At 33.7% G+C, this 19373-nt stretch overlaps 1 protein-coding gene across 2 annotated transcripts in view; it reads left to right on the forward strand.

Moving 5' to 3' along the window:
- LOC145669116 (uncharacterized) overlaps positions 1-19373 on the forward strand; it is a 71182-nt gene that overhangs the window by 39214 nt on the left and 12595 nt on the right. Inside the window, exon 1 of one of the 2 annotated variants that reach the window (XM_081737456.1) lies at positions 3335-3620. The exons of the other annotated variant lie outside the window; for it this stretch is intronic. Coding sequence (XP_081593582.1) covers positions 3357-3620 — 264 coding nt within the window. The 5' untranslated portion in view covers positions 3335-3356. Of the gene's footprint in view, positions 1-3334; positions 3621-19373 lie in introns of those variants that run through there. 2 annotated transcript variants of the gene reach the window in all.

Here is a 19373-nt window from a genome sequence, read left to right on the forward strand (position 1 = left end):
TAATCTTATCTTTAGGCGGACCTGGAATTCCTGTTCTGCCTAATCTTTGGAGACAGGGAATTTTATGTTGGAAGGTTTTATTAAAGGGAAATTACAACGATACTTGTATTTTTAACATCTTTATTTGTATTTATGGGCAAAATGTACTTTTAAAATATGAACAAACTGTTCGTAAAGAAAAAGAAAGAAGAAGAATATGAAAAAAGAAATAGAAGCAAGGATGTTATAAATAGAGGATCTGCCCATATGTATCTTCATCCTATTAAATCGATGAAGCCAAAAGCAATCTATCTGCTCTCGTTTCCGACATCATCTGATTTGCTACTTTCGTTTCCGCCATGTTTATTGGCTCAAAACATTGCGATCCTATTGGCGGAATGGGCAGAGTAGGGGTGGCGAAACTGTGACGTATGGCTTCAACATTTTATTGTAAGGGCAGATCCTTGAATAGAAGTAATTTCTTTTCTATTATTAGGCGATGATGTTTTGTCATGATAGTGATTTGAGTATATGAGTCTAAGTTGTCATAGAAACGAAAAATAAATCAAATATAACAGAAGATCCATCTTGTAAAAAATCACATGTTCAATTTTAAAGTTGTAAATGTTTAACTTGTTATGTGCTACAATAAAAGGTAATATCGTAATACAGATTGATTTAGATAAAATTCAGTAACCTTATTTATACAAATATACGGACTGTGGGCCTCTTATAAAATTTAGTCCTTTCCGACACGGATTGCATTTATTTTTCATGTTTTAAAATGTAGCACCAAAATGCTTGACTCCTAGCGTGTTTTTATGCACATCGGGAGTCATGTAGGTGCATATAATGGCTGTAGTAACGAGAGCCGGGACAAAACCCAAGCGATAAAAAATCCAAGAAAAATTCTAACAAGGCGGACAAAATCCTATGGACAGCTTGATTTACCAGTGCTCGCCCTATATAATTATTTTTTTCCTTCAACTGTCATATTTTCTTTCTTTTAAAATACGGAAAACCCAATAAAACTTATTTCTAAAAATGATATAATAAAAAGGTAGCTTGACTTTAATTACTTTCACATTCACCCACATGAAAAGTTCTGGGTACTCCTATCTGTTATACATTTAATACATTTGAAATACGTTCAGCATGTTATTGTTAAACCATTCCGTTTAATTGTGAAGCTAACTGTGATGTTATTTAATTATTTTTAAATGTTCATCTTCATGACGTAGCATATAGGAGTCTTATTTTAAGCGTTGTATAAATATTTGTTTGAATTCTGAAATACTGATCAAGATATTTTTTTAGCAAAGATCAAAATGTGAAATATAGTCTATACTTACTACTATACAACAGTCTTACATGTTCTATTGAGTTTTCAGTATTTTAAAAAGGTTACTTCAATAAAGTGAAGAATTACAGATAACATTTTTAGGTGCATGGCATCATCATCATCATCATCATAGGTATTCTGCCATTATTGGCAGGCCACTTGCTGCTATTGAGAAGCTTCCACGGTCCATGGTCCTCCGCTAACCTCTTTCTCTTCACGTACGATTTATCTGTTTTGATATCGTCCATTAATTGTAGTCTCCTTCGCCCCTCCCTCTGTCAAAGGTGTGTGACACTTGAAGAAAAGAATAATCATCCTTTTATTAGGCTGCGCCTAAGATTGTCCCTTGATTTTAGTTCATTTTGTCAGAATTTTCAAGGTCTTGTCCTCTTGGATTTTGTCCTGCATTCGTAATAATGTTTTTAGTAATTCTAACAAAGTCTGTAAGAAGAATAACCATATCTTCAAGTTTCATTATAAATTTTGGATGTTATTCTGCTTGTTCTTTTCGGAAAAATGACTAGGATACAGTTCTGTCATTAGCAGTGTTATTCACATCTACTTTAGTAAAAATTAATGTAATTTTTTTAACATCTGCAAAGAAACGGAAAACTGATTGATTCAGTTGCAGGAAAGCCGTCTGTCACTGTGACTGAAACGAACATAAAACAAACCTAATTCGGCCTAATATCAAATCATTTCACATTAGGCTGAACAACTATAAACAAACTTAGGTCGAATTAAATTTGTTTTATATTTGTTTAAGTTACAATGTCAAACGACTTTCTTGCAACTGAATTAATCAATTTTCCATTTCTCTGCAGGTATTTAAAGAAAATCACATTCATTTTTACTAAAATAGATGTGAATAATACTGCTAATAACAAAACTATATCTACTCATTTTACCAAGAAGAACAAGTAGAATAACATTTAAAATTTATGATGAAACCTGAAGAAATAATTATTCTTCTTACAGAATCTCTTACAATTAAGAAGAAAAAAAATCCTAGAAGAAATCCCTCCCTGTACAGAATTCCCCACCTCAAAAGATTAGGCAGAACGAGAATTATTCAAGCTTTCGTATTCTGGAAATAAACTTTTGGTTTGCTTTCAATATATAAAAAGCCTGCTCTCGTAGAAAACTTTGCAGGCTACACCCCTAAATGATTATAGAGTGGTTTCTGCAAACGTATTGTATTTAGCGTTATTATTATTATTATTATTATTTGCTTATACATATCAACTCTATCAAAACACACTGTGAAATATAGTAATAGTATTGCATTATAAATGTTCTTTGTTTAATTTTAAATTTACTGCGTTTTTAATGTATACAGTTGGTATTTAATATTCACTCGTGAAATGTCTAGTGAGCTTTTGTCCTAATTAAGTAAATTTTGGTAAATTTTATCCAACTGTTAATAAAAAAAATACACTCCACACAGTATAAATTACAATTCTGAATGACTGCTTGGTTTCAGAAGTCTGGTAAAATATGCTTTTTAAACATATTTATTTATTTTAGGAATTTGTCTTGGGATTCTCGTATCGCTATTTGAAAGAAACTAATTTCTTAACCAATTATATAATTAATTCTTAGAATGGAATAGGTTATATTATGTAATTCGTGTATAAGTGCAGAACAGATAATAATAATAATAATCTTGGTAGTACAAATACAACTGTTACCGTTGGAATTAGCTACGTTCGTAACATCATCGCCTACTAGTTGTTGCATCGTCGCAATTTCGTGTGGTGGTGGTGAATTTCAGAACTAAAGCAAATGAATGAAAAAAGCACAAGACCTAAACGACACAAGTCCTAAACGGCACAAGTCCTAAACGGCACAAGTCCTAAAATTTAGGTCTAGTGCCTATATTTTTAGGACTTATGCCGTTTAGGACTTGTGCCGTTTAGGACTTATGAATGTCACCCATTTCGAAAAACCATACTTTCCAGAGACACGAGACTAGACAACCATTCAACGAAATGAGATCAGACCACAATTTTACGAGCCGAGAAGGGACCTGTACATGAATAATGATGCTCAGCAGATTACAAACTTTATTTATTTATTTGTTTGTTCAAGGAAAGGACACAAGGAGAGATTAGAACCTCCACTCCGATGCCATATCGGCCCTTTAGGTGAGTCAAGACTGGAGAAGGAAGTGGCTCTGGCCTTAGAGAAGGGACTATCCCGACATGCACCAGGGGAAAACCAAGGAAAATCTCAATCAGGATGGCCGGTCGAGCAGAATACGTGCCCACGTTCGACCTACACAAATGCCGTGTGGCAGGTAGGCACGCTACCCCTACACCTTCGAAGGGGTAGATGATAATTAAGCTGTCTCGTTCCAATCGTCTGGAAATGTGATGATACATGCACTTCTGCTTCTAGACGACACAAGAATTGAATAATGAGAAAGCATGTAGAATTGAGTTGTATCTCTCAAAGTTGTATGTTTGTAAAGGGCTTGTAGCTTAAAAGTTTTGCTTCTATTTTAAAGCACTCACATGGTCACAGTAGTCGTTTGACTTTGTATTGCGATAACTCATGTTTATCGATTTTTCTCTGATTTTTGAGTTTTGAAATTTAAATCCTTTCTAATTTTATTCAAGTATCCTCTTGTCTCGTCTCGGTGATATCACTAAGCCATTAATGCCGTGAATAAATTCATTTTCTTTTTCATATCTGCCCCCCCCCCGTTCTAATGGTGACACCACTGCCTTGGATTGACGTCGCGTGTGATCCTTCTTCATATCTTTCATTGTAGCCATCAATTATATTCTTGCTCCAGGATACTTTAAACTACACACTTTTTCCTACATTGTTGTCTAACAACGACGTGCCAACGTTGCATTTTTCTTCACCATTAGGCGCTTTAGCAGTGTAGGCCCAAACCAGGATGTTGGTTCAATTTCGAAAATTCCAACATTTTAGACAAAACACATGCTTTCCATTCGGGTGTTCTAAAAATAGCGCCCACGAACAACAAAGCGCTATTATTCAGGTCAAAATAAAGCGTAAATACTATAATGATATATCTTCCGGGGACTCCTTCAACCACTATGGAAAATCAAAATTTCACGGCAATGTCGCACATTAACATGGAACTATTACCATTGGTCCTCGAATTCATTAAGCAGTTCCAGTGACACTAATAAGTGGTGCTAGTGGCTACGTCTGTTGACTTTAACTGCCATCTGGAAAGAATTGATGTAACTATTTGATGGATTGGTAGATCTTCTCTGAGGTTCTTTATCTGCGACGTTGCTACATAGTGCAATTCGCGTCTCCAGACGAGAACACGAAAGTATACAATTATATATATATATATATATATATATATATATATATATATATATATATATATATATATATATATATATATATATTCGCTTTATTTTGACTTGTAGAATAATCCTCTTTAGTCCATGGGTACCATTTTTAGAACATCCTATATATACGTAATTACTTGTATTGCACAGAATAAAATGTTTGTAAAATTGTACTCTTAATTATTGAAATATTACAAACTTAATAGCATATACTAAAAATATGATGTAGGGGAAGGTCGGGTAGTATCGGACACTTAAGGAACGTGTGATGTAACAACTTTATGATAATCAGAAATTAAATGAAAACCTCATATGTGCAATCCTCATACATATCTTTATAACACTATATAAACCATATTTCACTTTTACTACAAAATTTAGAGAAACTGAAAAAATGTAAAAGTCTAATTTTTCAAGATATAAAAAACTGGCGGTTTATATCGGACAGATCTGTTATTACCTTCTTAGATTCCTTACATGTCTTCTTACATACCTTACAAACTGCAGATTGTTATGTTGTATTGCAAATATCACATTTGCAATAAAATACATCTCTCTTAAGACTTACACAGTTTTCATGTGCCCAACCTTTGCACGAATTACACTGTATCCAGTTCTCATCAAAGTTTTCCCCACAAATTATGCAATCAATCTTTGTTTCTCCGTCGAATTTCAGAGACTTCCTTGCTGATCCAACTGCTTGGTTGAGCATCAAATACGGCTTCCTTCGGGAGCAACTTTCGTAAGTTCTTTGTCCATTCTTACTCTTGGGAACACAAATAATGGAGGGATAAATTGATCACCTGACGCGTTTATGCACAGAAGAATTGTTACGTTTTTGCCTCTTTCTCCAGATGTTAATTTCCCTACCTGCTTTTTCCCTTTTATAGGCACAACTTTTAACTGATTTTCATAAATTACTGACACACCAGTTTCATCAGCATTAAAAATCCTCGATGGTTTAAAATAATATTTATTCATAAGTTCAGAGAGTTTGTCAAAATATATATATATATACCAACGTGCTTCTTGTTGAATCCTATAGCCCGCTGCAAACTTGTGGACTCCGCACACCTCAAACTTAAATCGGGATGTCTCTTCATGAAAGAATAATAAAAATCTTTCCCGGCTAGTCCTTTATTTCTGTTAAATTTATGGTTCAATTTCAAGTGTTCAGCAAACTGAAATGCTGGTTTCAAAAATTATTTTTTTGTTAAGAGGCATCAACTGGCTGTCCAGATCTTTGACAAAATTATACAGTAACTTATCTTGTTCATCCGTAAAAGTCCATTGGCAATTTTACTTGAATTTCTTTTCCCAAAGAAAGAAATCTTACCCTGTCATCTAAAGTGCTTTTCAGGACGGAAGACTGTTTATTTGCTTCTCTTCTACTCATTCCACCACTTATCACTTTTTCAATTGCTGTTTTCATATTTTCTTCTGACCATTTACCTCTCTTCTTGTCCATTTTTACCTGAAAAACATGAGAGAACTATAAGATTTCGCGTTCAAACTTCGAATATTGCTGTCCGATATTGCCCGCCAACACCCTGTCCGATACCACCCTACCAACATGCATGATAATAAAGAGTCTTGAAATAATTTGTCTTGCAATGAAGGCAATGATATAATGCCAATTAGGATATAAAACTACAACAAAAATGTACAACTATTTAAATTCATATTTCACTTACCTTTGTTTCTGTAATTAGCCGACAAAAGTAAATACGTGCAGCCACAAATCGCACAAAAACTACAAATCGTCGCACCACATGTACACCTTTCAACGTACTATCTCAGAATGTTGCCGCCACGCTTCCCTCACGAAGAACTACTAACACGTGGCTAAAGAGTCGCCATCCTGTTCCGAAAATAGTGAACTATACACTGTCCGATTCTATACGCTGTCCGATACTATCCGACTTTCCTCTACTGTATTAGCTTTTTCGTTAAGATAGAGAGGATAAGAAGTAGGGAAAAAGGAAACTAAGAAAAGTAATGAAAAGTGCAGATGGATAAAACTATTATGTACAGTCTTCTTAAAAATCAAAGAAAGAAAGAAAGAAAGAAAGAATTATTCTATAATACAAAAAAAAAATCTTCCTTTCTTGCTGGTCAACAATTAGTTTCCAGATGAATAATAGATCGCTTCTGGTATTTTGCTGCTGAAAGCGGCGGGTGGGACCAGGCCCTTAATTTTTGGGGGAGGCAGGGGGGAAACTGTCCCCAGGATAGCTCCTCGTCATTCGAGGGGGCTTAGTAGTCATATCGAAGTTTGTCCACATACCTTCGTTGCAGGGTGCCTTTGTTTAGTGAATAGCAACGAGTTAAATGTATACCAGAAGTTCTTATACAGCTGTCTCGTAATTCCATCATTGTGTCAATTAAGGAAGTAAGAAAATTGTCAATTTAATGTAACATATGGATGTTTGAAAATAGTCTAACCATGGGAGGTGAGAGAGAGATCTGAAATGACTTTTAGAAAGTTTGGAAACATGAAAGAAAAGGATACAATTTGAAATTGACAAGCTTTTTGTAACACTGTTACAATTGGAACATTGTGTCATTAAAAGAAAAGAATATATTGTCAGTGAAACGTAACATATGGGTGTCTGAGAAAGTTTAACTGTTGGAAGCCAGAAAATACTTTAACAGCAGGACGTGAGAAAGTCATGTAACCTAAGAATGGCATGAGTAGGGAGAGAATTCTTTGATGTGTACTAAAGAAAGAAAGAAACATATACACAGGTGTACTGTAATTTTGGGTGGTCCAGTTTTTGGAGGTGGAGGGCGAACTGTGCTCTGGACATTGCTTAATTGGGGGGACTGTAATTTCTAATGCATGGAAAAGAAAGAAATAGGAGACACCTGCTTGTATGTGTGTGTTCCAGGGTTTTTGGAGGTGGAGGGGGCGAACTGTGCTCTGGACATTGCTTAATTGGTACTGTAACATCCACCCTATGGAGAAATAGCAATGAGTATACTGAAGGAGAGAGAATGTAAGAAATACCTTGAAAATGTTAGATTGCCTCATACTGAGAGACATGGCACAAGATTGCATAGGGAAAGTGTAGTGTCCTTTTGAGCAAAGGACCAGTTTAAATTAACGTGGGAATAGTTAAAATTACTACAATAGAAAGCGAAACTTTTTTTGTGTGTGTGGATGAGAAAACGTCATGTTGGTTGCGACACACGTGTATGTCTAAGTCTTTTTAGAAAAGAAAGAAAAAAAAAGATCTTTTAAGTTGTTAGGATATAGAAAGTTATTTGAGAAAATGTATGTGACATTTATTGTTGAGGGATGAGACTCCCTGTAATTTCGACTTGAACGTAACTGTTTTTAGAAAAAAAAAGATTTTTCTGACTTGTCAGACAGAAAAATGTTCCATTTAGCATCATGCCCTGATAGAATAAAAAAAGAAAGAAAAGAAAAAAGCCCTTTTTCTGTAAAAGATTCTTGTTAACTTTAAAGAATAGCTATTGTACTTGTTTTTGTGAAAAAAAACGGAAGTGTGTGTGTGTGTGTGTGTGTGTGTGTGTGAACGCTGGAACCACCCAGGTTAACGAATATATATAACGAAGTTTGAAATGAGACCAGATTATATAGTGTGCTTTTAGCGTTGTGGAAACTTGACTTTTGTATTTTTTCTGTGACTGTGTTGTTTGGAGAATAATTTTGGAATTACTGGAAGGAAAAAAAGTAAGTTAAAATTTACCATTTATATAAATAAATATTGAACTTGGATTTTAAATGTATTTACACGAATTAAAATGACTTGTGTTTGCTTTTATTTATTGTATAAATGTCAGATAAAACCGTTGTTATGAGACTTATTTGTGAAGATTGAAATACGGAAACCAGAAATGTTGTGTATTTTGTGGATATTTAAACGCTAAGAAACCTATAGTGAACGAACAAGTTATCTACCTATCTAGGAAAAGAGGTATGAACGTGAACATATAACAAAGCGAGAGCGAGAGAGGGAGGAAAAAAAAGAAAAAAGTTTGCTTTATTGTAGGCTATGGAACGGGGTGTTAGCTGTTGCGGGGCGGGAGGAGGAAGGAAAGAGCGCGAACGATAGATGCGGGAAACACACATAAATGCGTTAGTGTGCGTGAGAGGAGAAGAGAGGGGCGGGGGAGAATATGTTTGTAGTTTAACGCAAACAGCAAGAGAGGGAGAGAGACAGAGAAAAAATGCAGGAACCACACATACATGTATTGGTGTGCGTGAGAGGGGTGAGGATAACCTGAATGCTGCCTCAGGTCCTTTTTTATTTCTAGCTGAATGGAATGGAATTTACGGTGTTTAAAAGGAACGGAGAAAGTTTGATTTTGAACACAGAAACTGTAAGTTTGTGTAAGCCATGAGAAACGGAATACCAAATAAACAAAAACGAATAATTTATTTGTTGATATCAGTGGTGTATATGCACGCGTTTATTGAAATTTTAAGTGACTATTTTTTTCTTTAAAAATATGTGTGTCAATTGAAATAATAGAAATGGATTTATCAGATATGCCTATGGGAAAGAACATGTAAAGTATAGAAATGTTAAAATGTTAATACTTACCTAGGATAAACTGTTTTGTTTGATGATTGAAGCACATACGAAGCACTAATATATGGCGGGAAAAAAAAGACGGGAAACGACAAAATGAATTTGTCGGTAAACGTATGAGGAAATGCCGGTTCTACAAATAACACGAGGCCGATACGATGTGATGCTAACCGCACAAAAGCATGTATGCTACTGACATGTGTTGCTATATAGGTGGCGTTGATGCAAAAAGACTAAGATTTTTTCCGTATAATAACTTTAAAAGGGCGTAGCTCCTAAACGATTGATTATACGATAAAACGGATTACAGAAATCGATTTGTTAGGTCAAAATCTATATAGAAAGACACCTTACATGATAAAATTGAACACTTTTTTGTGGGGGCTAACAGTGGCGGGTGGGTATGTAGGGCTCTAGCATTACATTTTTGGCTTTTGACGGCCAACTATTGGTTGTAGAAAGAAAAGAAAGGTATTTTCTTGAATGTTAGGACCTAAGGAACACTACTATACAGATTAGAACAATGTAACTTTAAAATAATTTTAAATGGTCATAAATCCTAAACGGTTCATCGCAGGTGAAAATGGACAACAGAAATCGATTTATCAGGTCAAAATCTATATAGAAAGACACCCTACATGATACATTTGAACAATTTTTATTTTTTTGATTTTATACAGTGTGTTCAAAAAGTATAGTTTTTTATTTTTTCGCTTTTGACGGCCAAGTATTGGTCGTAGAAAGAAAAGAAAGGTATTTTCTTAATTGTTAGGACCTAACGAACACTACTATACAGATTAGAACAATGTAACTTTAAAATAATTTTAAATGGTCATAAATCCTAAACGGTTCATCGTAGGTGAAAATGGACAACGGAAATCGATTTATCAGGTCAAAATCTATATAGAAAGACACCCTACATGATACATTTGAACAATTTTTATTTTTTTGATTTTATACAGTGTGTTCCAAAAGTATAGTTTTTTATTTTTTCGCTTTTGACGGCCAAGTATTGGTCGTAGAAAGAAAAGAAAGGTATTTTCTTAATTGTTAGGACCTAACGAACACTACTATACAGATTAGAACAATGTAACTTTAAAATAATTTTAAATGGTCATAAATCCTAAACGGTTCATCGTAGGTGAAAATGGACAACGGAAATCGATTTATCAGGTCAAAATCTATATAGAAAGACACCCTACATGATACATTTGAACAATTTTTATTTTTTTGATTTTATACAGTGTGTTCCAAAAGTACAGTTTTTTTTATTTTTCGCTTTTTTGGCCAAACTATTGGTCGTAGAAAGTAAAGAAAGGTATTTTCTTAATCGTTAGGACCTAACGAACACTACTATATACATTAGAACATTGTAAATTGAAAATAATTTTAAATGCTCATAAATCCTAAACGGTTCATCGCAGGTGAAAATGGACAACGGAAATCGATTTATCAGGTCAAAATCTATATAGAAAGACACCCTACATGATACATTTGAACAATTTTTATTTTTTTCGATTTTATACAGTGTGTTCCAAAAGTACAGTTTTTTTTATTTTTCGCTTTTTTGGCCAAACTATTGGTCGTAGAAAGTAAAGAAAGGTATTTTCTTGAATGTTAGGACCTAAGGAACACTACTATACAGATTAGAACACTGTAACTTGAAAATAATTTTAAATGGTCATAAATCCTAAACGGTTCATCGTAGGTGAAAATGGACAACAGAAATCGATTTATCAGGTCAAAATCTATATAGAAAGACACCCTACATGATACATTTGAACAATTTTTATTTTTTTCGATTTTATACGAGGCACGTTCAAAAAGTACATTTTACATTTTTTGCTTTTTTGGCCAAACTATTGGTCGTAGAAAGAAAAGAAAGATATTTTCTTAATCGTTAGGATCTAACGAACATTACTATACAGATTAGAACATTGTAACTTTAAATTAAAAATTTAATGAATTTGCATAAACAATATGGCGTCGATTTTTTTCAAACTTTGGAAATATGTTTATTAAAGGATATATTTTTGTATGAATAGGTAAAATGAATGATATTACTAAAATAAATACCATTTTTGCGCGTTTTTTACCGCAACCGGTGCGCGCCGCGCGTTTTTTAGTGCGACCGGTGCGCGCCGCGTGGTATTTGCGCCCGGAAAAAAGGTTTTTGCGACGCGGGACGCGTAAAATATTGCCGCCCGCAAACTGCGCGATGTATTGCCGGACAAACAACTCTCGGTAACTTGCTATGGTACATGTACACACACGCACAGTCTTATACACTCTAATGTGAATGTTATGGTACAGGTGGCGTTGTTTGAAGAAACAAATATGGCGGATGAATTTTAATGTGTTTTCTTTACATTAATCTAGTATACATTATTTTTAAAACACTAATAATTAAAAATTTAAACAAGTTAACACAAACTTAACCGAACTTTTCCGAACATTGCCGAACAAACAAAAATGTATGTAAAATTTTGTACATATTGGTTAATGTACCACACAAATAGTTCCGAACTTAACCGAACATGAATATGAAAGTTTATTTACAATTTGTGTACATGTTTATACATGTATTACACAAACTTAATCGAACATAAACATAAAAATGTATTATCATTTACCGTACACGTTTTGTATACGTATACTTTGCATGAAATATAATTTAATTACCGTCCAAAATAATAATTATAATATTAACACGGAGTATAACACTACTACTTGTATAAGCTACAACACAGTTTGTAGTCTCGTACGCAAACGCAAATCGTTTTGTAGTCTCGTACCCAAAAGCATTTCATTTTGTAGTCTCGTACCCAAACGCATTTCGTTTTGTAATCTCGTACACATGTGCTTTAACATATTTTAAATTTAGTAACAGTGATATTACACAATATGATGTAATTTGTACCTTATGTTAGCGGGTTTAAAAAAATTTCTTTGTTGCTAATGCTAAGAATTTCTTTTGTTTGCTTTGCTGCAGGTGTTTAAACCGGTTTAAACTGGTTTTGTTATTTTTTTTTGTTAGGCATTGTGTATATATACCCCCGTTGCTAAGGAAATATTATCATATGTATGCTGGTAACCGTACCTTGAACACAACATTTACTTAGTGAATAAATTTATACAAACATATAATAAAAGAAATATTAAAATATTATATTTACAAAAGAGTAGTAATATTAACTGTATTGTTGCAGTTGTTGAAATTCAAAACAACAAAAGAAGAAAAAACAAAAGAAGAAAGGAAGGAAGAAATCCTGATTTTATCTCAAGTTTACAATACATAACAGATTTACTTAGAAGATCATCGTAAGTATATTTACATACTATACATATTTGAATGATTATGTTTTTATACTTTGATTAAATATTCGTATATAAAGTATTATTTTTAAATTTGTAAACTGATAAATATTTACAGTAATATTTTATTTAAAACATACGAAAGTTGTTTTATCATTGTGCAAAACGTGTTTTTAATACGATTACATTGTATTTTAACAGCAAAGTTGTTGCAAAATTTTAATGATGATCACAGTCCATTTTAACATTGAAGTTCTTGCAGAATTTTAAAAATGTTTACACTCTATTTTAAGAACGAAGTTCTTGCAGAATTTAAATGATGATCTATATTTTTATATATTGTTGTATTTATTTTAATGTAAACTAATTTTTGTTTTTATATTTTACAGATGGAATTTCTCGGTGCATCATACGTAAACGAGTTTAACGAAATTGACGAAATTTATTTGGCTGGAGTTATAGAAGGCCTGCACACTAAGGAACGCGTGTTGGAGACCTGGTGGAGAATTATGGATAAGCAACGCCAGGGATTTCGTGGCAGTGAAAGGTATGATACCTTGCTATCAGCTCTTTTTAATTTTTATCATGATAATCAAGCACTTATATTGCAATATGCAATGTCTAGTGCTGACATTGTTGACTTGTTCACACACGGATTTTTCCGTGAGCAAGTCATGTATCAGTGGGCACATGATAAATTCATTCATTTTAATTATTTTAATTGCGCACAAGGTGATAGGATGAATGCAACAGAGGTAGCCGAATTTTGTAATTATGGATCGCGTTTTATTTTGGTTCATAATAATGTGTCGCCATCTGTTGAAAATTCCGTAACCTCGGTCCACCAAGAAAGTCAACCCTTGGAAAACATACTTCAAGAAGAAGATTTTAATTTAATTGATGAAATTATTAATGAACAAATACAAAATGAAGCAGCAGATGGTACACAAACTAATCAAAATTCCGCAGTTTTAGTAAATTCCGATGAGTTTGGAACATCTGATTATGTGGAGGCTTTATTAAACGAGTTATGTGAAAACGGACAAAATCCTGTGGATGTTGTAAATAATGCAGTACAGGTATCAAGTGTACAATGTTCACGGGATACTCGTGGTTACGGAATGGGCTCTCCACAACCTAGTACTTCCGGTTACGTTCCTCCAAGTGAACGTAGCGGACATACAGATGTTCAAAATACAGGGGAAGGTAATTTCGAAGTAGTACATGAAAGCAGAAAAAGTTTCACTAAGTTTAACTTGGTGGGACATGAAATTGCGGTAAGGCCAATGGGAAATGAAGAAATTAGAAATCCTGCGGCCTATATTGAAAACCTAATGAACTTCGCATTGGATAATGTATTGAACAATGCGAGACCTAACGATTTTGTTGGAATGTACATTGATTCCTCCAATAGTAAGGATAAGAAAGCAGTGTATGTTCCATGGAGACGCCGCAAAGACATTTCTGCTAAGTCCGTTTTAGCTTCCATTACTAGAGTGTTAAATAGTAATGAAGACTTCCTTTTAGGTAATCATGTCCTCTTTCGATTTCATATAGTAAATTCGATGTTTGGTGCAGGAAGAACACGTGATAATAATTCCACACTAAACAAATATTTGCCGTTAAATGAATTTTTAGTACAACATTTGGTTGAGCTTCCGGGAACCGATAATGACAAACTTTGTTTACCTAAAAGTATTGCTTGGGGTATAGCAAAGCATACCGAAACACGTCAAAATTTGAGTAATTTAACAGATCCAACTAGAGATACATTAAAAGGTAGAGCAATTAAGCTTTGTACTGAGGCAGGTGTTAGCGTTAAAGATGGTTGCGATTTGAATGACGTAGAATTGTTTCAGAAACATTTAACTCCAAACTATGAAATTATTATTTATGAAAAAGTACCCGAAAGCAAACGTGAATTTAGAGTACGTTATCCGGAAACACAAGTACAAAGACCAGAGTTACAAGATGCAAAACCCATTTATATTTATTACGATGAAAGGGGAAGTATTGGACATTTTCGTCCTATTCGTACTATAACGTCATTTCTAAGAAAAGAAAAGTATTGTTTACATTGTTTAAAGGGTTTTAATGGTTTGAATCGTTTTCATAAGTGTGAGTTAATGTGTTCATCTTGCGAACATATGCATAAACTTGATGTTACGATGTATAAAATGAAATGCAATGCATGCAATAGATATTTTACTAGGGGTGAATGTTTCGACAATCACTTAAAAGGTAATAAAATTGGCAAGAATGTGTGTGAATATGTGAAAGTTTGCATCAACTGTAATGCACTCTATGATTTAAGAAGACGTAAATCTGATCATACATGTGGTGAATACTTTTGCAGTACGTGTCGTGAACATGTACAGGAAGGTCACTCATGTTATGTGAAGAAAGTAAAACCTACTCATATCAAGAGGTTTCTTTATATTGTCTTTGACGTAGAAACCATGCTCAAACCGGAAAATGAGCGTGGGGAGCGGGAACACGTTGTTTGCTTGGTATGTGCTAGACATGTATGCCATAAATGTATGAATAACGGCATTGATGAAGCCTGCAGTACATGTGGTGATGAAAACGGTAACCGCTCGTTTTATTTTAAAACCATTGATGAATTATTACACATATTTTATTAGATAGACCCCTATTTAGTAAAGTATGTGTCATAAGTCATAATGGTAGTCGTTTTGATAGCATTTTCTGTTTGAGATCTCTCATTGAGTCCCAGCATATCATTCCAAAAACTTTAATACAGGGTCAAAAGATTTTTAGTATTTCTATTCATAATAAAATTATTTTTAGAGATAGTTATTTGTTTGTTGGTGTAAAATTATCAAAATTACCTAAGACGTTAGGCCTTTCAGAAAATTTAAAGAAGGGAGATTTCCCATACTTGTTTAATACAGTAGAGAACCAAAATTATGTAGGACCATATCCGGGAATAGAGTACTATGATCCTGAATCGCGATCTGGTGAAGAAAGAAAGCGGTTGGAGGGATGGCACCAAGAACGGGTGCAATTGGGAGAGCAATTTAATTTGCAAAAGGAAATGCTGGAATATTGTGAAAATGATGTGAGAATTCTCACAGAAGCTGTTATTAAATTTAGTAATATCATAGAAGAGAAAACGGGTGGATTACAATGTTTTCTAGTATCGTCTACGATTGCAAGTTTAGCCATGCAAACATATCGTACATCATATCTTCCAGAAGAAAGTATTTCTGTTATACCACCTTTGGGGTACCATTATAAAACAAAAACCAGCGAAAAAGCAATGAAATGGCTAAAGTATATGGAACACCAAATGGGTATAGAAATCCAGCATGCTGGACGAAACGGAGAACAATCTTTTGGAAGGTATAATGTTGACGGATACAATGCAGAGCTTAATGCCGTGTTCGAATTTATGGGGTGTTACTGGCATGCCTGTAAAACGTGTTTTCCAAATAACCGTAATGCCATAATAGATAATGCACATGGTCCGTACAGCACATTTGAAAAAAGGTACGAACATACGGAAATCCGGCGAAAATATTTCACAGAAATTCTAAAAATGAATTTGTATGAAATATGGGAGTGCTCTTGGGATAATAAAGTACGCACAGATGTAGATTTACAAAAGTTCCTTAAAGAACATTGTGATACTACTGCTGACTTTCTTATTCCTAAGAGTTGCTATAACGGAGGCCGTACTGAAGTATTTCGTTCATATGTGAATTGTGCGGACGATGAATCCATTCTTTATTATGATATTACATCGTTATACCCCTACGTCATGGCAAGGAAACCTCTTCCGGTGGGGGCACCTAAGGTGCATAAGGGGCCGGTTTTCCCAGATGTGGGAAAAATTCATGGGATTGTAAAATGTACTGTATTGGCTCCTAAACAACTCTTTTTTCCCATCTTACCGTATGTAGCACAAAGCCGATTAATATTTGGACTTTGTAGGCTATGTATGGAAGGAGAAACTATTGATAATTGCACACATAGTGATACTGAACGCGCATTAACTGGAACTTTTTGTACACCAGAGCTTCACCGTGCTCTTGAAAACGGATATAAAATCGTCAAAATTTATGAAATATGGGAATTTGAACTCATGGGTTCTGAAGATCGGAATTCACCTAGTTTATTCCGGGACTATGTGAATACGTTTCTTCAGATGAAGCAGGAAGCTTCAGGCTATCCTGCTTGGTGTAAAACTGAAGAAGACAAAAATAAGTATATTGACGATTACTATGCTCACGAAGGCATAAAATTAAATAAAGATAATATTAGGACGAACCCTGGACTTAGACAATGCGCGAAGTTGTACCTCAATTCCTTATACGGAAAATGGGGACAGCGCACAGATATGACACAGTGTGTAATTATTGATAGTGGGGCAGAGTTCCATAGGTACCTTGCTACACCGAGATATGAGGTTCATAGTGTTATTCCAGTTGGTGATGAACATCTTATTCTAACATATAAAGACTTGGAAACCGAAAATGTACCTCTGCAATTTTCCAATGTTGTCCTTGCCGGTTTTATTACTTCATGGGCCAGGCTACAATTATATGATTTACTTGTGACTGTAGGACCTGAAGACGTAATTTATTGTGACACAGACAGTATTATGTTTACGTGTAAAAAAGATAGGGAACCTCCGTTAAAGCTTGGAAGCTATTTGGGTGATCTTACTGATGAAATTGAAGAAGGGTGGGAGTTTGTAACGTTTATAGGCTTAGGGCCAAAAAATTATAGTATGCGGCTTAAAAATGCCGCAGGGGAATTTCGGAATATTTTCAAAATTCGGGGAATTACACTAAATGATAGGACCTCTCAAAGAATAAACTTTGAGAGTTTCTATGGATTAGTGACAGGAAATATTAATTGTACAATTATAGAAAATCCAAATAGTATTGTGCGGAAACAGGGCTTCACTATCTTTTCACGTAAAGAGACAAAAACACACCAAGAGGTAAACAAAAAACGTAAACGTATTGACGATACACAAAGTGACGAACCAATACCAAAGACAAAAAGTTTACCTCATGGATATGTATCATGATAATTTTAGCTTGGCTTATAAGTGATTGTTTTTATTTATTTATTTATTTATTTATTTTTTTAACAAATCATTAGTAGAGTATGACTATTTATTTATTTATTTATTCTATCGTTTGCTGAGCAAACTTATAAATTGTAAACCAAAGTATACATTTCATTCTAGTCATTCATTTATTCTAGTCATTCATTCATATTCTAGTCATTTCAAGCTTTAATATTTATTGTATAGCTTATTTTTGATTTATTTTTAATTTATGTTGTTAATTGTGTGAGTGAGTGAGTGTGTGAATGAGTGTATATAAAGTAAAGTATCTATTGTATGCATTCAGTTTAATACAAGATGTTAAAGTTTCAACATACATCAACCATTTTAATTGCTGGTCCTTCACGTGCGGGTAAAACATGTTTTGTAAATCGATTATTAAATGAACGTGATCAAATGTTTACTATGAAATTTAATGAAATTGTTTGGTGTTATGGTGCAGTCATACCAAATTTAGATGCAAGTTCAAAAATTCGATTTATAGAAGGAATTCCAGATATGAATAATTTTGAAATACAAGAAAATTCATTATTAATATTAGATGACTTAATGTCTGAAACCAATGGTGATGTTGCAAACTTATTTACAAAATATGCACATCATAAAAAATTAACAGTAATATTTATTGTTCAAAATTTATTTCCAAAAGGAAAACATGCCCGTGATATAAGTTTAAATGCACATTATATTATAGTATTTAAAAATCCTCGTGATAAATTACAAATACAATATTTAGCAAGACAAATTATGCCACGATATAGTAAACAAGTTGTGAATGTGTTCGAAGATGTAACACGTGAACCTCACACTTATTTGTTATTTGACTTAACTCAAAAAACAAATGATGCATTACGATTACGTACAAATATTTTTCCTAATGAAACACTGCATGTATATGCAAATGTAAAAGACAGTAATTCAGTCGTTTACGTTTAGTTTAGTTCAAGATGTTGAAGGTGAAACAACACTTTGATACTCTCCGTGCTTTGTGCAAATGCAAAAGCGCAAAGCGAAAACAAATTATACGACATGCATCTGGTGATTTAATACGTACTATTTCACAAGTTGCTAAAAACACAATAAAAGGAAACATTCCGTTGAATTCACGTCAGAAGCAACGTTTACGTAGACATAAAAAGATCTTGCGTGCTTTATCTGCGCAACGTACAGCACTTAATAAGAAAAAGAAAATTTTATTACAGAAAGGTGGGGCATTTTTACCATTAATTTTAGGACCATTACTTGGTGCAGTAGCAAGTAGTTTGTTTGGAAGATAAGTATGTCGGAATTTCGTAAAATGATATTAGTGCCTGAAAATGCAATGCAACAAATGCATGCAAATATAAAATCAATAGATTCACATCAATCGCGTTTAGATGAAGAAATGAATAGTATTTTACAACGTCGTAATCTTAGTATTGAAGAAAAATGGAAATTGTATCAGCAAGCATTACAACAATATTTAAATTATACTTCATCAGTTTCACAAAATCCAATTACATTACCTATTATTGAAAAAGATGTTCCTCAAACATCATCATTATTATCTCAAGAAGAAGAAAAAAATAATTCTATTTTACCCTTTGTATCAGACATTTTACAATCAGTACCAAAAACACAACGAAGGAAAACAGATCTATTATTAAAACAGTTAACAAGTTCTGATAAAATTCATTGGGATCAATCAGGAACAGTACGTATTCAAGGGAAAATAATACCAGGTTCTAATA

The sequence above is a fragment of the Thermobia domestica genome, chromosome 13 (assembly GCF_964235325.1).
Source record: "Thermobia domestica chromosome 13, izTheDome1.hap1.1, whole genome shotgun sequence".
NCBI classification, from domain to species: Eukaryota; Metazoa; Arthropoda; class Insecta; order Zygentoma; family Lepismatidae; genus Thermobia; species Thermobia domestica.